Genomic DNA, 22,287 nt, shown 5'->3' with positions numbered 1-22,287 from the left:
ACCTAAGTTCAATAATCCCTCTTGTGGATGATCTGAAGTTCAGTCTATGGGTTGGTGAACTTTCCTGGTACTGGAATGGTTGCTTTTGATTGCTCTGCCTGTATTTTCTTTCTTTCTTTCTTTTTTTTTTTTTTGGTGGGAAAGTGAGTTCACTAAGGTCCTGCTCTGGAGATGTCAGTTGCCCTAGGAGCTATCTTCCTGTTCACTTTTCTGTCGTTTTGGGGCATAGGGGCATGATGCACCCTTTTAATGTTTATAGATAAAGTCCTCTTTTATTTCTGTAAAGTTTTAAATTAGAGTTTAGAATATACTTTGGGTGCTATTACTTCTGTTCTTCGGGGACACTAATTGGTATATAAGGTTAAAAACTGATTTAGATAAATAATGGCCACCCACAGTGGTCTTCAGAAGACATGAACAAACTAATCAGGGGAATGTAGAAGTATCATTTTGGAGGCAAGCTTAGTCTTGCTTTGAAGTGTCTGCACTAGTCTATGGTTCACGTCATTTGATGCAGTGCTCTGGTGCCACCCAGTGTTACAGATGAGTAAAGGCCACTCTGCCTTTTTTCCAATAACGACAGTAATAATAATCGGTGTTTTCTACTTCATAATATGCAATCAAAAAGACAAAAATGTGTTTTATATGTTCACTCTTATGCATAACTAGACATATTTGGGAAAATCTCAAGTTATCTTGGAGTGAAGAGTTAGCATTCTGTTCATTAGGAATTTCTCCTGAATGCAATCTTGTCCTTGTTTCCATACTTCTCCGTGCTTACTGACTGAGGATTAGCCTATTTTTTCTCTGCTCTCTCCAAATTCTTTATGGATACTTTAGGAAATCCCTGAATATAAATAATCTTCACTTTACTTCCAACTCTGACACAAAAGTACCTATGCCCTGCCTGCACTCCCCTGTGTTCCTTCTATATTCGTGTCCTCCACGTCCTGGCATTATTCTTTCTACTGCAAAATTTTACCCCCATTAGAAATATCTTACTTCATATGACCTCTTTAAAAAAAAAGGCTTACAGGTTTATGACTTTCAAGGTAATATAAAAAGTTTCAACAATAAAAGATAATCTATTCAAACCAGTCAATCCTAAAGGAAATCAGTCCTGAATAGTCATTGGAAGGACTGATGCTGAAGCTGAAGCTCCAATACTTTGGCCACCTGACACAAAGAGCTGACTCATTGGAAAAGACCCTGATGTTGGGAAAGATTGAAGGTGGGAGGAGAAGGGGACAACAGAAGATGAGATGGTTAGATGGCATCACTGACTTGATGGACATGAGTTTGAGTAAACTCTGGGAGTTGGTGATGGAGGGAATCCTAGTGTGCTGCAGCCCATGGGGTCTCAAAGAGTCAGACATGACTGAGAGACTGAACTGAACTGATTCAAAAGAAGCCAAGGAAGAGATGAAGGAGGCAGCCACTCCAGATTGATAGGTGGCAGGTTTAATAAGCAAGGGAACTTATATATGAGGCTTGTCTTGGGTGGCTACAAGACAGGCAGATTGCCACAACTTCCTGCCAGAAACTTAAGAGTTTACAGAGAGGCCATAATGTATACAGTCTAGATGGTCTCAACCACATATTACTCTCTCAAGGCTGCATCCTTGAAGTGGCTCCTAGCATAGGAACAGTGGGCAGAACGTACACTCCAACAGTCTGCTTGTGCACCTCCATGGGTTTCCCGGATGGCTCAGCAGGTAAAGAATCTGCCTGCAGTGTAGGAGACACAGGAGACATGGGTTCAATCCCTGGGTTGGAAAGACCCCCCTGGAGAAGGAAATGGCTACCCACTCCAGTATGCTGGCCTGGAAAATCCCATGAGCACAGGAGCTTGCTGGGTTACAGTCTATGTGGTTGCAAAGAGTCAAACATGACTGAGCAACTAACACACAGGCAAGCAACAGCAAATGTATATTCAGTCCTATTAAATGTGCACACAGCACACTTAATTCCAAGTCTTTGTTGATCTGTCTGTCTCCTCTTGTAGTCTGTGAACTCCATGGTAGTGACTATATATATATATATTTTATACTTGCTTTCTCTGTCTTCAGCAAAATGCCTGGCACACAGAAGGTGCTCATTAAATATTTTGATGAATCGGGCATGAATGAAGGCGCTTCAATGCAGGGACAGATCTGTTGCATGGCTATTCCTCCTAGACCGAAGCACATGAGATGATCCTTTAATGTGGATCTTTCCTGTGGAGTTGATTGACTGATTTATTCATTAAACATTTATAGAGAGCCTAATAGGTTTCAAGTAATGAGTCCATATAAAAACAAGTATGGTATCCCCTGAGTCTATCAGAAAATGATTTTTCCAGTACAGAAAGCAGCATTAGTACATTTTGGTTAGTCATTCCTGCAGATGAATGCTGAATAGATTAAGGAGTGGTTAAAACTGAAGGTTTACATATCAGTGTGAGTTTGGACTTTCACGTCCCAGACCTGCTCCTCAGGATGGCCCTTGCTTGTTTCCTTTCTGCACAGGAAGGCTGTGAGCCTGTCCTGGGCCTGCCTAAGGCAGCCATGGACTAAAGCTGCTACAGACCAGAGCGCAGCCAGGGCATGCCCGGGTGCGCATGTCAGGTGAGGCAAGCAGGAGGCAGAAAAGGCATGTGCTGAGGCTTGGCACCTTCTAATCCTTGTTCTTCTCCAAATATTCCAACTCACACAAGCCTTCCTCCGCTCGTTCCTAAGGAAAACAAATTCCCTTTTATCTCCAGCTTCCCAAAAGTTGTTCTCATCAACAATATGAAGCTCATTACTTTAGGTTATCAATTACTAATGATGAGGGCTTCCTTCCTTTATCCTAAGAAGGCAAGTTCCTCTTAATTTCTTCCCTGTCCACAGCCTGCTTTCAGGAGAGAATCTGAAATTTCTCTACTATAAAAGGTCAAAGATTATTAGTTCAGTAATACCTTTCTAGTGGATCATCCTCTCTAAATAGTATACCCAATGAATGCCTGAGATTATGTTCTAGGAAACGTAAAAAGACAAGCAAACTGAGGCTTCTGAAATTATTCCCCAAAGGTGGTTATCTTCTTTATCTGTCAAGTTGGACAAAGTGGGGGTTGGGTGGGGAGGAAAAAAAATTAGGGAGGAAAAAGCTCAGTGTCAAGGGCGGAGGTAGAGTTTAGCTAAAAGAACGTCTGAGGTCAGCGGTTAATTAAGGAGAACGAAACCGTGTAGGCAGTGCTCAGAGGAAGAAATTACATTGAGCGATGTATGACAGGAGCTGGAGTTACATAACTATTTTGGTGCAGGCTGCAAAAAAAAGGAACTTGTCCTGGTTTATCTCTTCTGCATTAGAACATCTTTGATTTTTAAGCCTTTCACATCCCCTATTAGAAAGATGGGGACGAAAAGGAGGGGAAAGTGGGCAGAGGCAAAAAAAGAGGCTGGAGGGGCTCCAAAATTCTTCTTCCCCCGCCTCTCCCCCCACCCTCTGTCCCCGCCGCAACCGCGCACCTCCCCTCCCCCGCCACCGGGAAAGCGATGGAGGGACTCTGGGCGGGCGCTGGGAGGAGCCTTTGGAGCATCCTCAGAGCAGCCGCCTCTGAGCACCATGGGAAAATCCTTCCTCCCTCGGACATGGCGCCCACCTGCCCGGTGGCAGCAGCCGGCTCCGGCGCCGCGATTCGCGGGTCCGGGCAGAAAGGCAGCTGGAGTTTTGGTCGTGGGGCGGAAGGAGCTGGAGGGGGCGGGGGCGGGGAAGGTGGCGGTGACGCCGCCCGAAGGCCCGCGTGTTAGAGCTGAGGGCGTCCGGGTGGCGGGCGCCGGGCAGCGGGCAGCGCGGCGCGTGCTGGCCCCGGCGCGCAGGCATGGGGTCCCAGGTGCTGCAGCTGCTCCGGCAGGGCGTGTGGGCCGCGCTCACCGGGGGCTGGTACCACGACCCCGATCAGAGCAAGTTCACCAACAGCTGCCACCTCTACCTGTGGCTGTCCCTGCTCCTTCTGCCCCTGGCTCTGCACCTGGTGAGTGGGGGTTGGGGGCCAGTCAGGCCCTGGGGAAGCCTGCGAATCTGCCTTCAGGATGGAAAGGATTGGCAGTGATTCCTAAGAGCTGGAATGGAGAAAGCCTTCAGGAATTTGGTACAGAGAAAGTACAGGGAAAGGATCAGGGAGGGACTCCCCCGGCAGAAGTAGAAAGGACTTTGGGGGCTCTGGGAGTCATTAAGAATTGATGCTAGCTGTTCCGATGAGTCAGACTCTGCTTGTCACTGTGCAGTGTAGAACCGATATTATATGTGAACAGCCCCAGGCCCCTTGGCTGGGTAGCTTAGGACAATATTTAGCATAAGATGCTGTGCATGATAGCCACAAGGCAAATGAAATGTTAAAGGCAAAGCTATTTCGTTTGTTAATCTGTTACCCTTTTCTTCCCTTTCCTGTTTTGCTTTGGGAAGGCAGGTTCAATGATCAGTTACTCCATTTGCAGTTTCCACACCACTCTAAAGAAATCTGTAGAAAAAAGTAATGATGAAGAAATCTAATGTAATTTATTTGACCCTTTAGTGAGGTTACACAGTTGAGTGCTTGCTGAATAACTGCATAGATGACCTTCATAGGTAAACAAACCCAATTGAAACAGTGTTTAACCCTCTTTGAAAAGCTCTACAAGTAAGGTGCTCTAGGTCATGTGTGATGTGTTTGGAATTGAATTTTGATATGCCTATTGAAGGACTTAATTTCTAAACATAACTTGATCATGTTCTCCACAGCAAAAATCTTCAATGAGTTTGCATGGCTGACAGAGTCCCATTTTGCCATTAGAGGTTGTCTGTGATTTCTTTCCTATTTACTCTTTGTGGTAGTTTATCCATGGGATCAGAATTCTGGCTCTGAAGTCAGGCTGCCTACATTAAATTCTGGGTTCACTCCTTACCAGTTCTGTGAGCAAGTTACTTTTACTTTACCTGATTAAAAAACTTTTATCCTTAAAATGAGAAAAATACTAAAACAGTGTTATTTTGGGGCCTATATCAACATGTAAAGCTATCCATTCTTCTGGCTTTTGACCTGGGATTAGATGCAGACCTGGTGTAAATTTCTGTTTGGCTACTTATTAGTTGTTTGACCTGTTCTTGGCCTTAATCTAAATCGTACTTTGTCACCCTTAAAATAGATGTGATAATGACCATTTCATGGGAAGAATAAATAAAATTTCATGTAAAAAACACTTAATAAAATGGCTGATCCTTGGAGACCCTTTAATAAATTTGTTTCCTTTTCTTGTGTGACCTTATCCTTCATGTTTTCATGGCATAGAGTTCCCCATGTTTTCTCTTTGCCTAGAGGGGCAGCACAGGGGAGAAATGAGCCAGACTTGGGTGCAGTTCTGGTTCTTCTGCTCACTGGTTGTGTGAGCTTGCGCTTCCTGGTTTGTGTACCCAATAGCAGCAGCCTTGCAGGGTTCATAGGAGGAGTGAATGAATTAATGAATAGAGGACTGAATGAATTAGTTAACAGTTGATTGAATGAATGAATCAAACTACTTCTCAGTACTGTTTTTTTCCCACATCATTCACTTGCCAAAATCTGTCCATTCTTCAAAACCCAGTGGAATGGCCATTTCTGTCTAGGTATCCTTGTTTCCACTTACCTAATTTCTTTTCTTTTTAATTTCTTTTCTCTCCTGCCCTAATACCATTCTCTATTCACTGTCAGTACTGTGGGATATTCTGAATTCTGTACTTAGTTGTTGGAACATGTTTTTTAGCTCTGCTCATGGATTGTGAGCTTTTTGAGGACATGGGTTTTGATTTTGTCAATTCATCTTGGTTTTCCTTGTTGTACCTAGCAGAGTGCCCTGTTTTTGATTAACAGTGATCTCATACATAATAAACTGGTGGAAATAAAATCAACCTTCCTGTCCTTCTGTTCCAGTCAGTATTAGGTTGTCTTTCTCACAGCACATTCTGAGCATTTCCTGATAATGAAAGCAATACATACTTCACTTCTAATCCCACTTCTCAGCAACAACCAAATTAATGTTTAATATAATTCCTGCAGACTTTTTTTTAATGAATGGGCTCCTTTTTGCATAACTCCTTTTAAGATTTGATGTATGCGTATGATCAGAACCCTTAATTTCTACCGAATTATGCTTCATTGAGTAGCTTGATTTCTACTTTATATTTGTGAATAAGAAACTGTCCTTAGCTAAATTTCTCTTTAATGATATTTCAAAGTAAGTTTTGGCTAAATTTCAAGAGTTTAGAAATCAAAAAAGTGATACCTTAAATACTTTTGTATCGGGTTTTCTGGATCAAACCAGTTATACTGAAATTTTTATATCTTTGTGCATTGTGCTTTTAATCATTACAGAATCATTTAATGTGAGTGCATTCACTATATTGCTGTTTTCTAATAAGAATGATAGCCTATCTTATTGAAAAAAGTGCAGGTAGTCCTTTTCTTGCTCTGGTTTTCTGAAAATTAATTTAGAAATGAAAGATCCTTTTTCCCCAGTGGAGGATTCTGTTCTCTGGGTTTTGATGCCTAAATATATTTTTCTGCACTTCAGTGCTGCCTGAGATTGTCACTATCCTTCTCTGTTTGTTCCATTTATGAGAGCTTAGTCCAGAAAGATCCCTGGCTGCTTGCTGACAGCAGGGACATATAAAGTTCTGTTATTTAAGCGAAACTGAACGTTTCTGGACTTCTCACAATTTGTTTAAACAAGCTTAGTCAAGACAGTTGCTCTGTAAGAAGAATCCACCCTTTAATTTAATGGGGACTTTGAATAGGTAAATACAGTTTTTGTTATTATTTATCAAAGCAAACTGATCTCTAAGCCCTAGCATTTATTTAGGTCTAGGTGGAAAATAGGCTATTTATTAGCATTCATGAACTATATATTTTCAAGAAATGCTCAAAATACATACCTAAAAACAAAGGTCATTTTAGAGCGTTTAAAAAGAGCTTTACTTTGATTTATTATCAGCGTAATTTTAGTTTGGGCAAGCCAAAAGATCCATTTGTCGTCAGAGATGTTTGGTTTCTCATTTATTACATGTGTTCTTATATTTATTCTTTGAAGATTCATGTAGAGCTTTAAAATGGGAACACCCTGGGCATGATTCTGACCCACAATAAGTTCTGGCAGCACCAAACTAGTGTCAGAAGATGTCCTTGCCCTATTGCTTATCAATTGTGTGATTTTGTGCAAGTCTCTTCACGTCTCTGGGTCTCAGTTTTCTCATCTGTAAAATGAGGATTTTTTTTTTTTTTTTTTTAGATTAAGCCACTGAGATCCAGAGGGCACAGGTTACTTGCCCAAGGCCATCTAGATAATTGGTAGTAAAATTCAGAATTTTAGCTGAGGTCCTGTTCTCTCCAAGTCTTTGGCCTTGTCATAGCACTGTGTTACCTGACTTGATATACTGATATACAGGAGAGAATTTGAACTCCCTGAAGCAGTGACCCGTCCTCAAGTGAAGTTCTGAGCATCTGGGAGGTGGTAAGGTCAACCGGAATACAGGAAAAAGTGGGGTGGAAACTTTACATTCTTCAAGACCTCATATAAGGCATTATATATTTTTATTCTTTATTTTATGGTTGTGGCTTTATTTTCCCTCAGTTTTTTTTGTCTTTTAGCCAGACGTACTTGGCTTGCCCGGTGGCACTAGTGGTACCAAAGCCGCCTGCCAATGCAGGAGACATAAGACGTGGGTTTGATCTCTGGGTTGGGAAGAGCCCCTGGAGGAGGGCATGGCTACCCGCTGCCTGCAAGTACTCTTGCCTGGAGACTCCCACGGACAGAGGAAGCTGGCGGGCTACAGTCCACGGGGTCGCACAGAGTTGGACACGCTGAGCTGACTTAGCACGCAGGCACTCTCTTTCCAGGTCTGCTTTTTAATTTAAACTTGAAGACTGCTTGCTTGGATAAACACCACTTCGTTTCTAACTGCTGTAATGATCATAAAGTGGATATTGTCAGGGGCTGTGTCGCCCCAGACATACAGTGGGTAGTCCGTGTACAGTGGTCGTCATTGTCACACCCAGATGGTAACCCTTCTATCACGGTCTGTGACCACCCCCAATTTGGGTACATAACTATTTTCCCTTAGGTTCTGTATTTCTTTGGCTACCCCCTTTTGCTCCTGCTTCTAACACAGAAGATGCCTTTATGTGAATTACGGAAACGCGGTCTGTCCAAAAAGACACCCTTTCCTGGCTCTGGACCCGGGGGCTGCACTTCAGTCACCATTTAACCCTGTCAGCTGGAGGCCTTTGTACAGTACGCAGCCTGCTCACTCTGACACGACAGGCCTGGCCGGTCCACTTGATTGTTGGTACGTTGTTGGACTGCTTGGTACACTGCTGGTCTCAGAGGGTACCTCTCACCCTGGTCAGTCCTAGCGCTCATATTCAGCTTCTTCATGAGAAAGGCTTTTTCTGCTGTTGAATCACATGGTTCATACTTGGTCTTCTTTGATTTGTAGAAGCTGTTTTCTCGTGCTTCTACTTCTGGTGACTTTATTTATACTCCCATTGAGATGCTTGATGCTTTACACTTTCCCATAATCCACTTGCGTGTCTGAACTTCTTTCTTCCTCCCCTCAGCTGCCTGAAACAAAATCAGTTTGAGGTTGAGGGATGCTTGAAGGCAATCTTCTCTGGGCCTTGGGCTTCCAAAGAAGTGCAGATCCGAGCCTTCTAGACTCGGGCCGAATGCCATCCCTTGCAGTTGTCTTAAAAAATGTTGCCACTCCAGATCATTGTTTGGACTGTGTGTGCAAAGAGCTTTGCTCCCTGGGGACTTTGCTTTCCTGGTGCAAGCACTTTTGCCAGAGATGTCCCTCTCTGTTGGGCATCCTAGGGCTGTCTTCAATCTTTTCAAGTTAATATGGCGTTTCTTGGGTGACCTTGCTGCCTTCTCCAAACTTCCTTCTGCTCTCCCTCATCTTCTGCCATTTAGACACATGAACGTCTGCCAGCCACTTGGGTTTTTGTGTCTGTGATTAAAAAAAAAGCACCTGCCGTGTTCTAGGATGTCGGCCTCTGCAGCACTTTCCAAAAGAGTATTGTTCCTCACTTTTCTTTCTTTCAAATATTGCAAGATCACGACTAATTTTCTGGTGGTAAAATTTATTATGTCCCCAACCCCACCTGCACTTCCCTTTCTCCCAATTAGTGACTAGTTCTATTTGGATGCCACTCTCTGTAGACATATTGTTATTTTTCCAATTGTAATGTTTAATACTTTACTTAATACCCTTGGGGTGATTTCTTTTGCATGGAAGGTGATATGTATCAGGAGATTATTGTTTTCTTTTTTTTTATTTTTTATTTTTTTTATTGTTTTCTGATTTTAACCAGTTGGTATCTCAGATTATTCCTTTTACAGTTAAACCAACTTTCTTGTCATTTTTTTTTTCTACTCTAAATCTCTTTTCTACATCCTACAGAAGAAAAAAAATGAACTAGTTCTTTTTTAAAATTTTAATTTAACTTAATTTCTTATTGGAATATAATTGCTTTACAATGTTGTGTTGGTTTCTGCTGTACAACAGTGATATATGTACACACATAGACCCCCTCTTGAGCTCCCTGCCAACCCCCCATCCCACCCCTCTAGGTCGTCACAGAGCACCAAGCTGAGCTCTGTGTACAGTACCGCAGGTTCCCACTAGCTCTCTGCTTTACACATGGTAGTATATATGTGTCAGTCCTACTCTCCCAATTGTCCTAGCCTCCTCTTCTCCCACCCTCCATCTCTACATCTGTGTCTCTATTCAGTTCATTTCAATTCAGTTGCCCAGTCGTGTCTGACTCTTTGCGACCCCATGAACCGCAGCATGCCAGGCCTCCCTGTCCATCACCAACTCCTGCAGTCCGCTCAAACCCATGTCCATTGAGTCAGTGATGCCATCCAGCCATCTCATCCTCTGGTGTCTCTTTCTCCTCCTGCCTTCAATCTTTCCCAGCATCAGGGTCTTTTCAAATGAGTCAGCTCTCCGCATCAGGTGGCCAAAGCTTCAACATCAGTCCTTCCAATGAACACCCAGGGCTGATCTCCTTCACAATGGACTGGTTGGATCTCCTTGCAGTCCAAGGGACTCTCAAGAATCTCCAACACCACAGTTCAAAAGCATCAATTCTTCTGTGCTCAACTTTCTTTATAGTCCAACTCTCACATCCATACATGACCACTGGAAAAGCCATAGCCTTGACTAGATGGACCTTTGTGGGACAAAGTAATGTCTCTGCTTTTTAATATGCTGTCTAGGTTGATCATAACTTTCCTTCTAAGGAGTAAGTATCTTTTAATTTCATGGCTGCAATCACCATCTGCAGTGATTTTGGAGCCCAGAAAAATAAAGTCAGCCACTGTTTCCACTATTTCCCCATCTATTTGCTATGAAGTGATGGGACTGGATGCCATGTTCTTAGTTTTCTGAATGTTGAGCTTTAAGCCAACTTTTTCACTCTCCTCTTTCACTTTCATCAAGAAGCTCTTTAGTTCTTCTTCACTTTCTGCTATAAAGATGGTGTCATCTGCATATCTGAGGTTATTGATATTTCTCCCGGCAATCTTGATTCCACCTTGTGCTTCCTCCAGCCCAGCGTTTCTCATGATGTACTCTGCACATAAGTTAAATAAGCAGGGTGACAGTATACAGCCTTGATGTCTCTATTCCTGACCTGCAAATAGATGTATCTGTACCAAAAAATGGACTAATTCTTAATGATATTCAAAAATTTTCCTTTTTTTCTGATGGATTTCTCACCTTTAACATTACTGTTATTATAGGTAATAGTAACAGCCAGCACTCTTTGAGCACATATAGACTGGCACTGTTGGAAGAGCTCTGCGTGAACTAAAACATTTCCTCCTCTCAGTAAACCAGAGAGCCATTGTCATTATTCCCACTTTACAGTTGATGAAACTGGCATGGAGAGGTTGGTTAAGAAGTTTCACAATACATGGCTAGTTGTGACCTAACCAGAATTAGAGCCCAGCAGCTGGAGTTGGTACCTACTCAGCCATACCACCTCTAATCCAGGTAATTTCACAAGTTAACTTTTCCTCCATAGTCCTTTGCACATGCTTAGTGTCTGGATCTCTTCATGACACTGTGCAGAATATTTTCCAACAGGGGATCTATTTTTTTGCACTTTGGCATGAAGAGATCCAACCACTGAGTATGTGCAAAGGACTGTGTAGGGAAAGTTACCTTCCCTCCCACACTTGTCTCCAGTACGTTTTTTGAGAGGCAGCTACCATATACTGTCTCTTGTGTGTTCTTCCAAGTGACATTTGGTCACATGTGACTGAGTTTGACTTTGGGATTCTGAGGTTTAATCCCAAAGCAGCCTTCTTTGTCATCCACTCTCCTTTTAATTTGCTCTGTAGAGAGTTCTTTCTCTACTCTTAGATAAAAATGTACAAGGCCTGTGACTTCAGGTCACAGATAATACAAGGCCTTATAGTTGCTTTAAGTAACAAAACACAGATTTGATTGGGATTTCAGCTGGTCCAATTCCATATGGTGATGCCAGGCTTCAGTGATGTGAGGGTGGCCTGGTCTTTTTTCACTTTTCTTTCTCACACATTGGCTGATGTTCTAATGCCTTTGGCATCGAAGAGTAGGAAAGTTCTTTGTTAACCAGTGCGGTGGTAATCTGGCTGTCAGCTTTTGAGACATGGCTCGCATTTGCAGCTGACTCTCTCCAGTGAGGTCCTTCCATATGTCCTGTAGAGATCCTGTTCTCCTTGCCAGGTTTCTCCTACCCACAGTTTCCTTGAGGAGGGTTGCTGTATCTCTGTTCTGCCTGGTTGCTTACTCCTTCCACAGTTCTTTGGCACGTGGCAGTCCACCCCAGATTTCTTTTGGTCCACGGCCCCTCTGAACTTCTAAAGCAAACCCTGAAGTCATTTGCACACACAGTCTATGCAAATACTCACATATTCTCTCCATGAACAGACTGGGAGGGCAACCAAACCCCAACATATCAACTTCTCCTTCATCCCTCCATCAGAGCAACTAGCCAGCCAGTCTCTCATCTTCTAGTTCTTCTGGGAAAAATCAGGCATCATACTTCCTGCCCTAATTGTCAGGACCATGATAAGACTCTGAGTGGTCCCACCAAAGCCTTTCTCCTGGTTGTGCGGGAGAGATACACAGCACTCACTGAGTACCAATGGGGCCCTCCAACAATCTTCATGAGTCCTCTCATTCTGGACTCCATTACATCCTCACTTTGGGTGAGGGATTTTAGGGTCATCTTGCTCATTGTCATCACCTATTTAGAAAGTTTCTGGATGTGCTTTGTTCCAGAAGCTGTCCTGGAATCTGATATCTATCCTACCTTGGCTCTTTAGTCAGCACTTCCACACAACTATTTGGTGTGCAGCCATTTATCTGTACTACATCTTGTTTCTTCCACTTTACCTTTTCCACTTTATTTTTGACAGCATTCCATGAAGAGCTACTTCATTATTTTTAATGTCAGCATGGTATGCCACTATGTGAGTAAAGAGTGATTTATTTGACCTGTCCCCTACGAAGACTAGAGCTTCGGCTGATGGCTCAGATGGTAAAGAATCTGACGATGGTGCAGGAGACCTGGTGTGATTCCTGGTTTGGGACGATCCCCTGGAGAAGGAAATGGCTACCCACTCCAGGATTCTTGGTTGGAGTATTCCGTGGACAGAGGAGCCTGGCACGTCCATGGGGTCGCAAAGAGTCAGACATGACTGAGAGACTTAAACTGTGAAGATTATTTTAAGTTTTTCAGATGATATTTAACATTGTCTATTTCAATTGTTTCTTTCAGTATTTGAGCATGTAGATAACAGTCAGGATATGCTGATAAGTGCTGATGTAACAACCTCAAAATCTCCCTGGTTTTACCATTTTTAAAAAATTTGTATTGTATGTCCAACATGGTTAGTTGGGAATGGAGAGCATGGTTAGGAGGGGGTCCTGCTTATCACAGGCATGTAGATTTCTAGGCTACATGCCCATTGCACTCAGACTTTTTTTCATCAGGACTTTCCTGTACTCCAAGGGCAGTGGAAAGTACAGTCCTACTGTGTGTCCCCAAAAGAACTGGACCTATTTGTTGGACCTATGCCTACTACATCAAAGTGCCAAGTGTTCAGCTGGATATTGGGGAAACAACAGGCTAATGATACATTGGTATCTCTCCTTGTTAACAGGTAAAGATAAACAGATATAAATAACACAATGATAACTTATTTCAAGGGAAGTACAAGACCCTTTACAGTAAAGATGGAAGGCCTCTTTCTGGTTTTGGTGTTTAGAAGGGCTTTGCAAAGGAAAGAATTTCTAATCTGGAGTCTGTTGAGTGATTAAGAGCTAGTCAAACCAAGATAGTAGACCATGAGATTATTCCTCAGCATGGTGAGATACAGTGATGAGTTATTTTTCAGTCAACTTTGAGGTAGGATATTGGTTTTTATCCCCTGATTTTTATTTTTGAAAAATCCCTCATCTACGGAAGAGTTACAGGTATAGCACAATGAATGTGAATACTATATGCCCTTCATTTTGAGTCACCGGTTCTCAGTGTTCTGCCACGTTAACGTCATCACTCTCATGGTTATATAGTTTAAAATCTGCTGAATCATTTGAGAATAAATTACAGACATCAAGACACTTCCCTCTAGAAACTTCGTCAGGCATCTCTTAAGGAAAAAAAATTCTGTCATATAATTGTCGCACTCATAACCATTGATATAATGCCTTGTCAGATATATAGTTCTCACGCAAATTTCATAGTTATGCCAATAGTGTCCTGCCTTGCTGGGATTTTGGTTTTGTTTTCCTGGATTTGAGTTTCAGTCAAGGATTGCAGTGTTTCTAGTTGTGCTGTCTCTGTCCTTTGTTCTAGAACATGTTCTTCAAGTCTTTTTTCTTCATTTTTGCTTTTATGCCAGTGAAAGGCGTTTTGCAGAATGTCCCACAATTTTGATCCTTTTTTATTGCATCCGTGTGATTAGATGTGTGATTATGCATGTTTTGGAATGAATACTAAGTGATGTGTCTTGTCCTGATCATATCAGGGCCACCCAATGTCTTCTCCCCCATTGTTAGTGCTGTTAAGTTTGGTCATTGGTAAAGACGGTGTTGGTCAGATTTCTTTGTTGTAAAGGTACCCACCTGGTTTCCCCTTGTATTTAACAAGTAATCTGGGAGAGGAAACCTAGAGATTGTACATGTTATTATAAAGTCAGAGTGAAAGTCACTCAGTCGTGTCCGACAAGTAGCCCGCCAGGCTCCTCTGTCCATGGGATTCTCCAGGCAAGAATGCTGGAGTGGGTTGCCATTCCCTTCTCCAGGGGATCTTCCCAACCCAAGAATTGAATCCAGGTCTCCTGCATTGTAGGCGGATTCTTTACCTCCTGAGTTACCAGGGAAGCCCCCACATGTCACCCCTCAAAATTTTCATTCATTATTGTACCATAAATTAATGATGCTTGGCTAAGATAATTACCTTAATGATGGCTGCAAAATGGTGATTTTCTATTTATTGGTTAGGTATTCTTCTGTGAAGAAAGGCTTTCTTTTTCCCTCTGCCCTATAATATTGTCATGCTTATTAGTGTGGTCTCATAATTTTTTTTTATTCAATGGATATAATTTATTCTTACCATCATTATTTTTTTAATTAAATATTTTACTTATTTAAACTAGATTTTAAAAGCAATAAGTATAGTTGATTTATAATTTTACTTTAGTTTCAGGTATATAGCATAGTGATTCAGTATTTTTACAGATTACCTTCCATTAAAAGTTACTACAAAATAATGGCTATAATTCCCTGTGCTGTATAATATATCCTTGTTGTTTATCTGTTTTATGTACAGTAGCTTGTGCCTCTCAGTTCCATACCCCTATATTGCCCTTCCTCTTTCCCTCTCCTCGCTGGTAGCTACTAGTTTGTTCTGTCTGTCTGTGAGTTTGTTTTTGCTTTGCTCTATCCATTCATCTGGTTTATTTTTTAGATTCCACATATAGGTGACATAATACAGTATTTGTATTTCTTTGACTTACTTCGCTAAACACAGTATACTCTTAAGTTCGTCTATGTTATTGCAAATGGCAGAATTTCTTTCTTTTTCTGGGTGAGTAATACACCATTATACATATATATACACTCCTATAACCCCACTCCAGTACTCTTGCCTGGAAAATCCCATGGATGGAGGAGCCTGGTAGGCTGCAGTCCATGGGGTCGCAAAGAGTCAGACATGACTGAGCAACTTCACTTTCATTTTTCACTTCCATGCATTGGAGAAGGAAATGGAAACCCACTCCAGTGTTCTTGCCTGGAGAATCCCACGGACGAGGAGCCCGGTTGGGCTGCCGTCTGTGGGGCTGCAGAGTCGGACACGACTGAAGTGACTTAGCAGCAGCAGCAGCAGCATACCTCTACCAAAACAAAATCTTTTTGTTAAGTTCATGAGTGTTTTGTGATTTTTATTATTATTACTATTGTTGTTATTACTTTAAGAACACATCGATAATGTGCTGTGAGAGTACTGTTTTCTAAAGTTACTTGGATTAATTCTTTAAACAATTTTATTGAGATATAATTGACATATAATGTCACATTAGTTTCAGGTTTACAACGTTGTAATTCAATATTTGTATGGGATTAATTCTTTATTTTTATTTTTTGATTTGTTTTTATGGTTATGCTATCAACTTGATATACGATTAAGCTCATCTGTGATTAATTCTAATTTTTTTCCTCCATCCTTGTTGATTTAATAATTTTGAGAGGTATAGAACAAGTTAAAAAACACATTAAAAAGATATGCCATTTTACTTTATCAAAAAATGTCTCTGGCTCTTGAGTGAAAATTAGATTCGGGAAGCAACAAGATAGCTGTGGGAGGTTTGGAGGCTGTTTTCACTAGTCTAGCCCAGAGAGAATGTTGGCAGTAAAGATGGATAAATGTGGTCTAGTTTGATAAGATTTAGTGATGCATTCACTTTTGGGGTGGAGAAACAAGTATAAAGGTAGAAATCAAGGGGGATGCCCAGTTAATTGGTTTGAGCAATGGGTATACCGGGTACCATTGACTGAGATGGGAAATGATAGGTAGGACAAGACAGTGGTGAGAAAGGATGTGAAACCAAACACCTGATTTTAGACGTGTTAGCTCGGACTTTCCTTTTAAATATCAAGGTAGAGAAATTATTGACTAGGTAGTTGGATATAGCTGTGGGGAGCTTAGAAAAGCAATCTAAGCTAGAGATATGGATGAGAAAATCATCAATTATAGAGATTATATTGATGCCAAGGGACTGAATGAGAACATGTAGGAAGAGAGAAGAGGCCCCAGGAGCTGTAGACTCAGATGTAAAGCAAAGAGGAGGTGTGAGTGAGACAGGGGAAAGCTAGGAGTGTGACCTCTTAGAAGTAGAACGAGAACATTGCAAAACGTAAGCAACTGTGTTGAGTGCTGCTTAGAAAATTGGATTAAATTGTTGTTTTTAGAGATGTTGACAAGAACATTTTCAGTGGAGTACTGCGGAGTAGCAGTCTGATTGCTATGGGTTTAAGAAGCAATGGGAGATGAAGAAGTGAAGACAGGTGGGAAAGACCATGCTTTCAGCAGAGAGTGAGAAATAGTGTAGTACAATATATAGAGAGAGACGTGGAGTCAAGGGAGACCTATCCTCCCCCCAAGTTTGGAGGAATCTTGAGGATGAGGATGCGATTTGAATTCCCCCGTGGTTCCTGGAGAGCTGCTTCATACACAGTGGATAATCAAATCACTCTTCTCATTAATGAAATCTAACTCATATAGGAATTCACAGTTTTGGAAGAGTGTCTGTGGTCAGTTGCATTTCAGTATACCTACTGTGATGTGGTGGCCTGGATCCAGATCATTAAAAATGGAGCTTGAAAACCAAAGTGTTACTCCTAGTATTGAATTGCCTTAAAGTTCAAATTATGCTGTTGTTTTTGTGACAACCTTTTTTTTTACTACTTAGATGGCAACAAAAGAGAATATTTATGTCATTTATGTAATAAATACAATCTTTTCCCCATCATAGGAAACTTGGATTTAAAATGAAAAGACCATTGACTGAGTTTACTTCATTTATTGATTTTGGGTGATCTTAAACACAAAAAACAAATATAGAAATATTGGGACTGTGAGGGACCTTGGGAATATTTTATTTTGGGTTATATGTATATTTAATTCCTTTTTCCAAATCTTTATCATCTCAAAAGAAAATTAAGAGAGCTAATACTTATTTCCTACTGGTATTCCTAATCTTTTGATAACTTATTCTTTCTTTAAAGACTATAACTTGAGATCTGTGAGTCTGTTTCTGTTTTGTAAATAAGTTCATTAGTATAATTTCTTTTTAGATTCAACATATGAGGAATGTCATATGATAAGGATGGGGGAAGGGATAGTTAGGGAGTTTGGGATAAACATGTACACAGTGCTATATTTAAAATGGATAACTGACAAGGTCCTATTGTATAGGGAACTTTGCATGTGGCAGCCTGGATGGGAGGGGAGTTTGAAGGAGAATGGATACATGTATATGTATGACTGAGTCCCTTTGCAGTCCACCTGAAACTGTCGAAACACTGTTAACAGGCTATATACTCCAGTATAAATTTAAAAGTTTAAAAGAAAAAAAGATTACAATGCAATACTTAATCAGGGAGGAATAAAAATCAGAAAATAAGAAGCATCCCTGAAACAAATATTTTACCAAGAAAGCTGCTGGGCTTATTTCATAATTATTTTTTTCTGATTATATATTAACATTTCTCACTGTCTAGGCAAGCAATAAAAACATTTGCTCTGTAGCTCTTTACTCACTTCAAAACACTGCATCTGAATTTATTATTCCATGGCATTGATGAATGGTGCATAGATGATGATGATGGTGATGGTGATAAGCGACTCGAGCATTTGGGTGCTTAAGTACCAGAAAATATATTAGTACAATAGTTAACAATCCTGTTAGGAGCTATTATTCCCATTTCACAGCAGAAATAGGTATTTATGAAGGCTCAATAGATTGCCGGGAGAAATCTCAATAACCTCAGATATGCAGATGACACCACCCTTATGGCAGAAAGTGAAGAAGAACTAAAGAGCCTCTTGATGAAAGTGAAAGAGGAGAGTGAAAAAGTTGGCTTAAAGCTCAACATTCAGAAAACGAAGATCATGGCATCTGGTCCCATCACTTCATGGCAAATAGATGGGGAAATAGTGGAAACAGTGGCTGACTTTATCTTGGGCGGGGGGGTGGGGGGGCTCCAAAATAACTGCAGATGGTGATTGCAACCATGAAATTAAAAGACGCTTACTCCTTGGAAGGAAAGTTATGACCAACCTAGACAGCATATTAAAAAGCAGAGACATTACTTTGTCAACAAAGGTCTGTCTAGTCAAGGCTGTGGTTTTCCTGTGGTCATGTATGGATGTGAGAGTTGGACTGTGAAGAAAGCTGAGCGCTGAAGAATTGATGCTTTTGAGCTGTGGTGTTGCAGACTCTTGAGAGTCCCTTGAACTGCAAGGAGATCCAACCAGTCCATCTTAAAGGAGATCAGTCCTGAGTGTTCTTTGGAAGAACTGATGTTGAAGCTGAAACTCCAATACTTTGGTCACCTGATGCGGCGAGCTGACCCATTTGAAAAGACCCTGATGCTGGGAAATATTGAAGGCAGGGGGAGAAGAGGACAACAGAGGATGAGATGGCTGGATGGCATCACCGACTCAATGGACGTGGGTTTGGGTGGACTCCTGGAGTTGGTGATGGACAGGGAGGCCTGGCATGCTGCGATTCATGGGGTTGCAAAGAGTTGGACATGACTGAGCAACTGAACTGTACTGAACTGAGTAGCTTCTCCAAGGTTGTAAAATTATTAAATGGAGAAAAATGACAACATGTAACTATCCTAAATATTTATTTATTCACCAAGATTTTTGAACACCTATTTGCTACATACCAGGCTAGGTGTTGAAAGAATGATGTAGAACAAGACAGACCTGGTCTTGTCCTCATGGAAATGACCATCTTTGAATGAATAATTAAGAATCAATGATAAAAATGTAAATACCTTGAAAAGGGACAAAAATAGACAACTGACAGAGAAATATATATACATATGTATGTTTTCAATAAACACATGAATGGTTATTTTAGTAATAATCTAAGAAAAGTAAATATTAAAATAATGTGATTTTGGCATATCTGGGTTGCAAAGATTTAAAAGGTAATACCTAATATACTTTAAACAACCATTCTCAGAAATTCAGAAGGCTATATGTATAAGATGAATCACAATTCATTATAATAAAAGACTAGAAATAGGTATCAATTGATAGGGAATGGGTTAATGAATTATCTATGGCACTTTCAAAGTGGAGTACTATGCAGTTCTGAAGAAGGGAATGGGACAGTAGACTGCTATAGAGTGATCTCTAGGATCTATTATTAAGGAGAAAAAGAACAGGAGTTAAACTTAGGCTAGAAATTAGGAAGGAAATAGAAAGCACTTACCTTTTTGTTTTTAAGAAGACACAATCAAAGGATAAATTAGGAAAAAGCGAATAGAAAAGTGAAGGAAATAGACTGGAGGATATCAACAGAGCTGGCGAAAAGGAATGAATCTTATTTGATAGTTTGGTGGCATAGTCAAGCAAAAACTATTTCAAATGACTTTAAACATGGAGTTTCTAGGCTTACTGGAATATAACCTAAAGATAAAAACACTAAAAACATCTTAAATTGCATTTGGTTATCTTATTGTCATCAAAAAGATTTTATATTATTATTTTGAAATTATTATATTTATAGATCGATGATGACAATAAGAAACTGTGACTAGGAATCAAGAGTTCAGCAATAAGAGAAAACAGGTACAAATGAAATCACAGAAGTTACTTAGAACCTTGTAATCTACCATTTGAATTGGAAATATCCATCTGAAATCATGATTTATTTTTTTCTAAAAAATGCATATATTTAGCTCTATTTAGATTGAGGCCAAGAGGAGAAAGGAGTGACAGAGGATGAGATGATTGGATGGCATCACTCAGTGAACATGAGTTTGAGCAAACTCCAGGAGATAGTGAAGAACAGGGTAGTCTGGAGTGCTGCAGTTCATGGGGTCGCAAAGCAACTGGATTACAAAACATGACTTAGCAACTAAACAACAAAACACCTAGAATCAGTGATAACCCAGTAAGGATGCACAAATCTCACAGTCAGATTCTGGTCTTTAAGTACCATTGTCTTCTTAAAGATAGTAGGATTCTTTGGAGAAATGGCCCATTCTAGGTTTGGTCCAGAAAACATACAAGAGGAACCTAAAGTCAGAGAAACTGTTGAAGAATACTAGGGTCATGTTGAAAGGCTTTGGGATTAAACTTGTAGATGCTGGCCAAAGATGGGTCAGTTTGAGCATCCATGGGCCATAATATAATGGTGTGTGTTTAGAAGTAGGGTGTGTCCTATAGGAAGACAAGACGTCGATGCTGTCATATAGAAACTGTACCGGATTCCAGAAAGACTCAGTTGTCCCCCCTACAGTGGCTGGTATGTGGGCAGAAAGACTTGCCCCCAGGTCAGCGACCAATCTGTGGTTAGCCTAAGAGTGGGATGGACGGAGGGCCTCAGTGTCTCCATCTGCGAGGAAATGGAGAAGCAGGTTGATGCCAAGAAAGAGGCATACAGCCCTACTCCTATCCCTTGGTTATCAGAGAATCTTCCCTTCTTAGAAATCTCCACTCCCATTTTGCACAGAAGTGCACCCCCTATGCCCACCACCAGGCCTAATTCTTTAAGCCCTTTCCTTGCTCTGACTCAGGAGATGGGGTCATTGGTCCCCTTTCCATCATCCAGTGCCTCTTGAGGTGCTGGTCTCCTCATGTGATGTCACTGCTCAGGATCCTCTCTCCCTCGCAAGGCCCACATTTGTCATCTCAGGAGCACTTACTAAGCAGCTAGTGTGGGAGCCTGACTCCTCACGATGAGTCAACGACTTCTCGAGACTTCTCCCTGAACTTGGCTTTGTCAGCTCCTAAGGAAAGCTCAGTTCCTCAGTTTGGAAAGATGAAAAGACTCTCTGGTTGGATGGTGGTGATCGTTGCAAAACACTATGAGTGGACTTGATGTCCCTGAACTGTACATTTTGAAATGGTTAAGATGGTAAATTTTGTTATATGTATTTTGCCACAATAAAAGGAATGGTGACTGTGAAAGAACCAGAGCTCTGAGCAGAAGGAACAGAGGTAGGTCCCACGAGGAGAGCTATGAACCATTGGGGTATACACACAGACAGGTGCCTCTAGGGAATGCTAAATCCCAAGAAACCCAGTTTAGCAAGAAATGCAAACTGTTGTATTCATAAATGCTTAGTTGGTAACATGTTATTTTTCTTGAATTTTGTCAGAAAAAAGTTCAGTTGAATGATAATATGACTAGTTATCCTAGTAATGGATCAGAAAATGACATATAGCTTATCTTTGGCCAAGGATATACTTTTGAAAAAATGTTGCCTCTTATTGTTAGTAAAGATGTGTTCAAATGATAAGTTCATGGAAAGGAGAGAGAATTATGATTTACCTTAGAGCAAGTAAACCTCTATTCAAAAATCTGAATATACCTTATATTGGGGGAAAGATTTGGGGTTGAAATTAAGCATGAATATAAAACTGCTCATTCAGGACAGAGTCCTTCCTAACCGACCCCCCCCACCCCCCTCCCTGCATATATACTTATAGGAGAGAAAATTCTAGAAGCTGGAGATTTTTGTTGATTGAAGGTAATTTTCAGTGATCTCCCTGGGAATGTAGAATTGACGGAACCTGAGCAGAGCTTATTTATATAGCATAAAAAGGGAACATTCGGAAACTTCCCTGGTGGTCCAGTGGCTAAGCCTCTGAGCTCCTAATGCAGGGGGCCCGGGTTTAATCCCAGGTCAGGGAACTAGATCCCACATGCCGAAACTAAGAGAGCACATGCTGCAGTTGAAAGACTCTGATGCCACAAGGAAGATCGAAGACCCTGCATGCTGCGACTAAGAGCCAGCACAGCCAAATAAATAAATATCAAAAAATTAATAATAAAAGGGGACATCTCATTGATGTCATTTATTATTTTATTGAATAATAAACAGAGAAGATGCTCATTCCATTTGGAGGGTCTGCGGAAGGGAGAGGTTTTTAAAAGACTCATTAGAGCAGCGAATTTGAGGAAGGATAATGTGCCGTGTGTCACATGCTGTGACATCTTTCCTATCTCC

General features: G+C 41.0%; 1 protein-coding gene across 2 annotated transcripts in view; it reads left to right on the top strand.

Annotated features, from left to right (window-relative positions):
* The first annotated feature begins 3,768 nt into the window (after positions 1 to 3,768).
* PCNX2 (pecanex 2) overlaps positions 3,769 to 22,287 on the top strand; it is a 311,506-nt gene continuing 292,987 nt past the window's right edge. For both annotated transcript variants that reach the window (XM_012104979.5, XM_060406546.1), the window contains exon 1: positions 3,769 to 3,994. In XM_012104979.5, coding sequence (XP_011960369.3) covers positions 3,842 to 3,994 — 153 coding nt within the window. In that variant the 5' untranslated portion in view covers positions 3,769 to 3,841. The remainder of the gene's footprint in view (positions 3,995 to 22,287) is intronic.

This window comes from Ovis aries, chromosome 25, assembly GCF_016772045.2.
Source record: "Ovis aries strain OAR_USU_Benz2616 breed Rambouillet chromosome 25, ARS-UI_Ramb_v3.0, whole genome shotgun sequence".
NCBI classification, from domain to species: domain Eukaryota; kingdom Metazoa; phylum Chordata; class Mammalia; order Artiodactyla; family Bovidae; genus Ovis; species Ovis aries.
The sequence above is the reverse complement of the archived record's forward strand: the minus strand, read 5'-3'. Positions and strand labels throughout refer to the sequence as shown.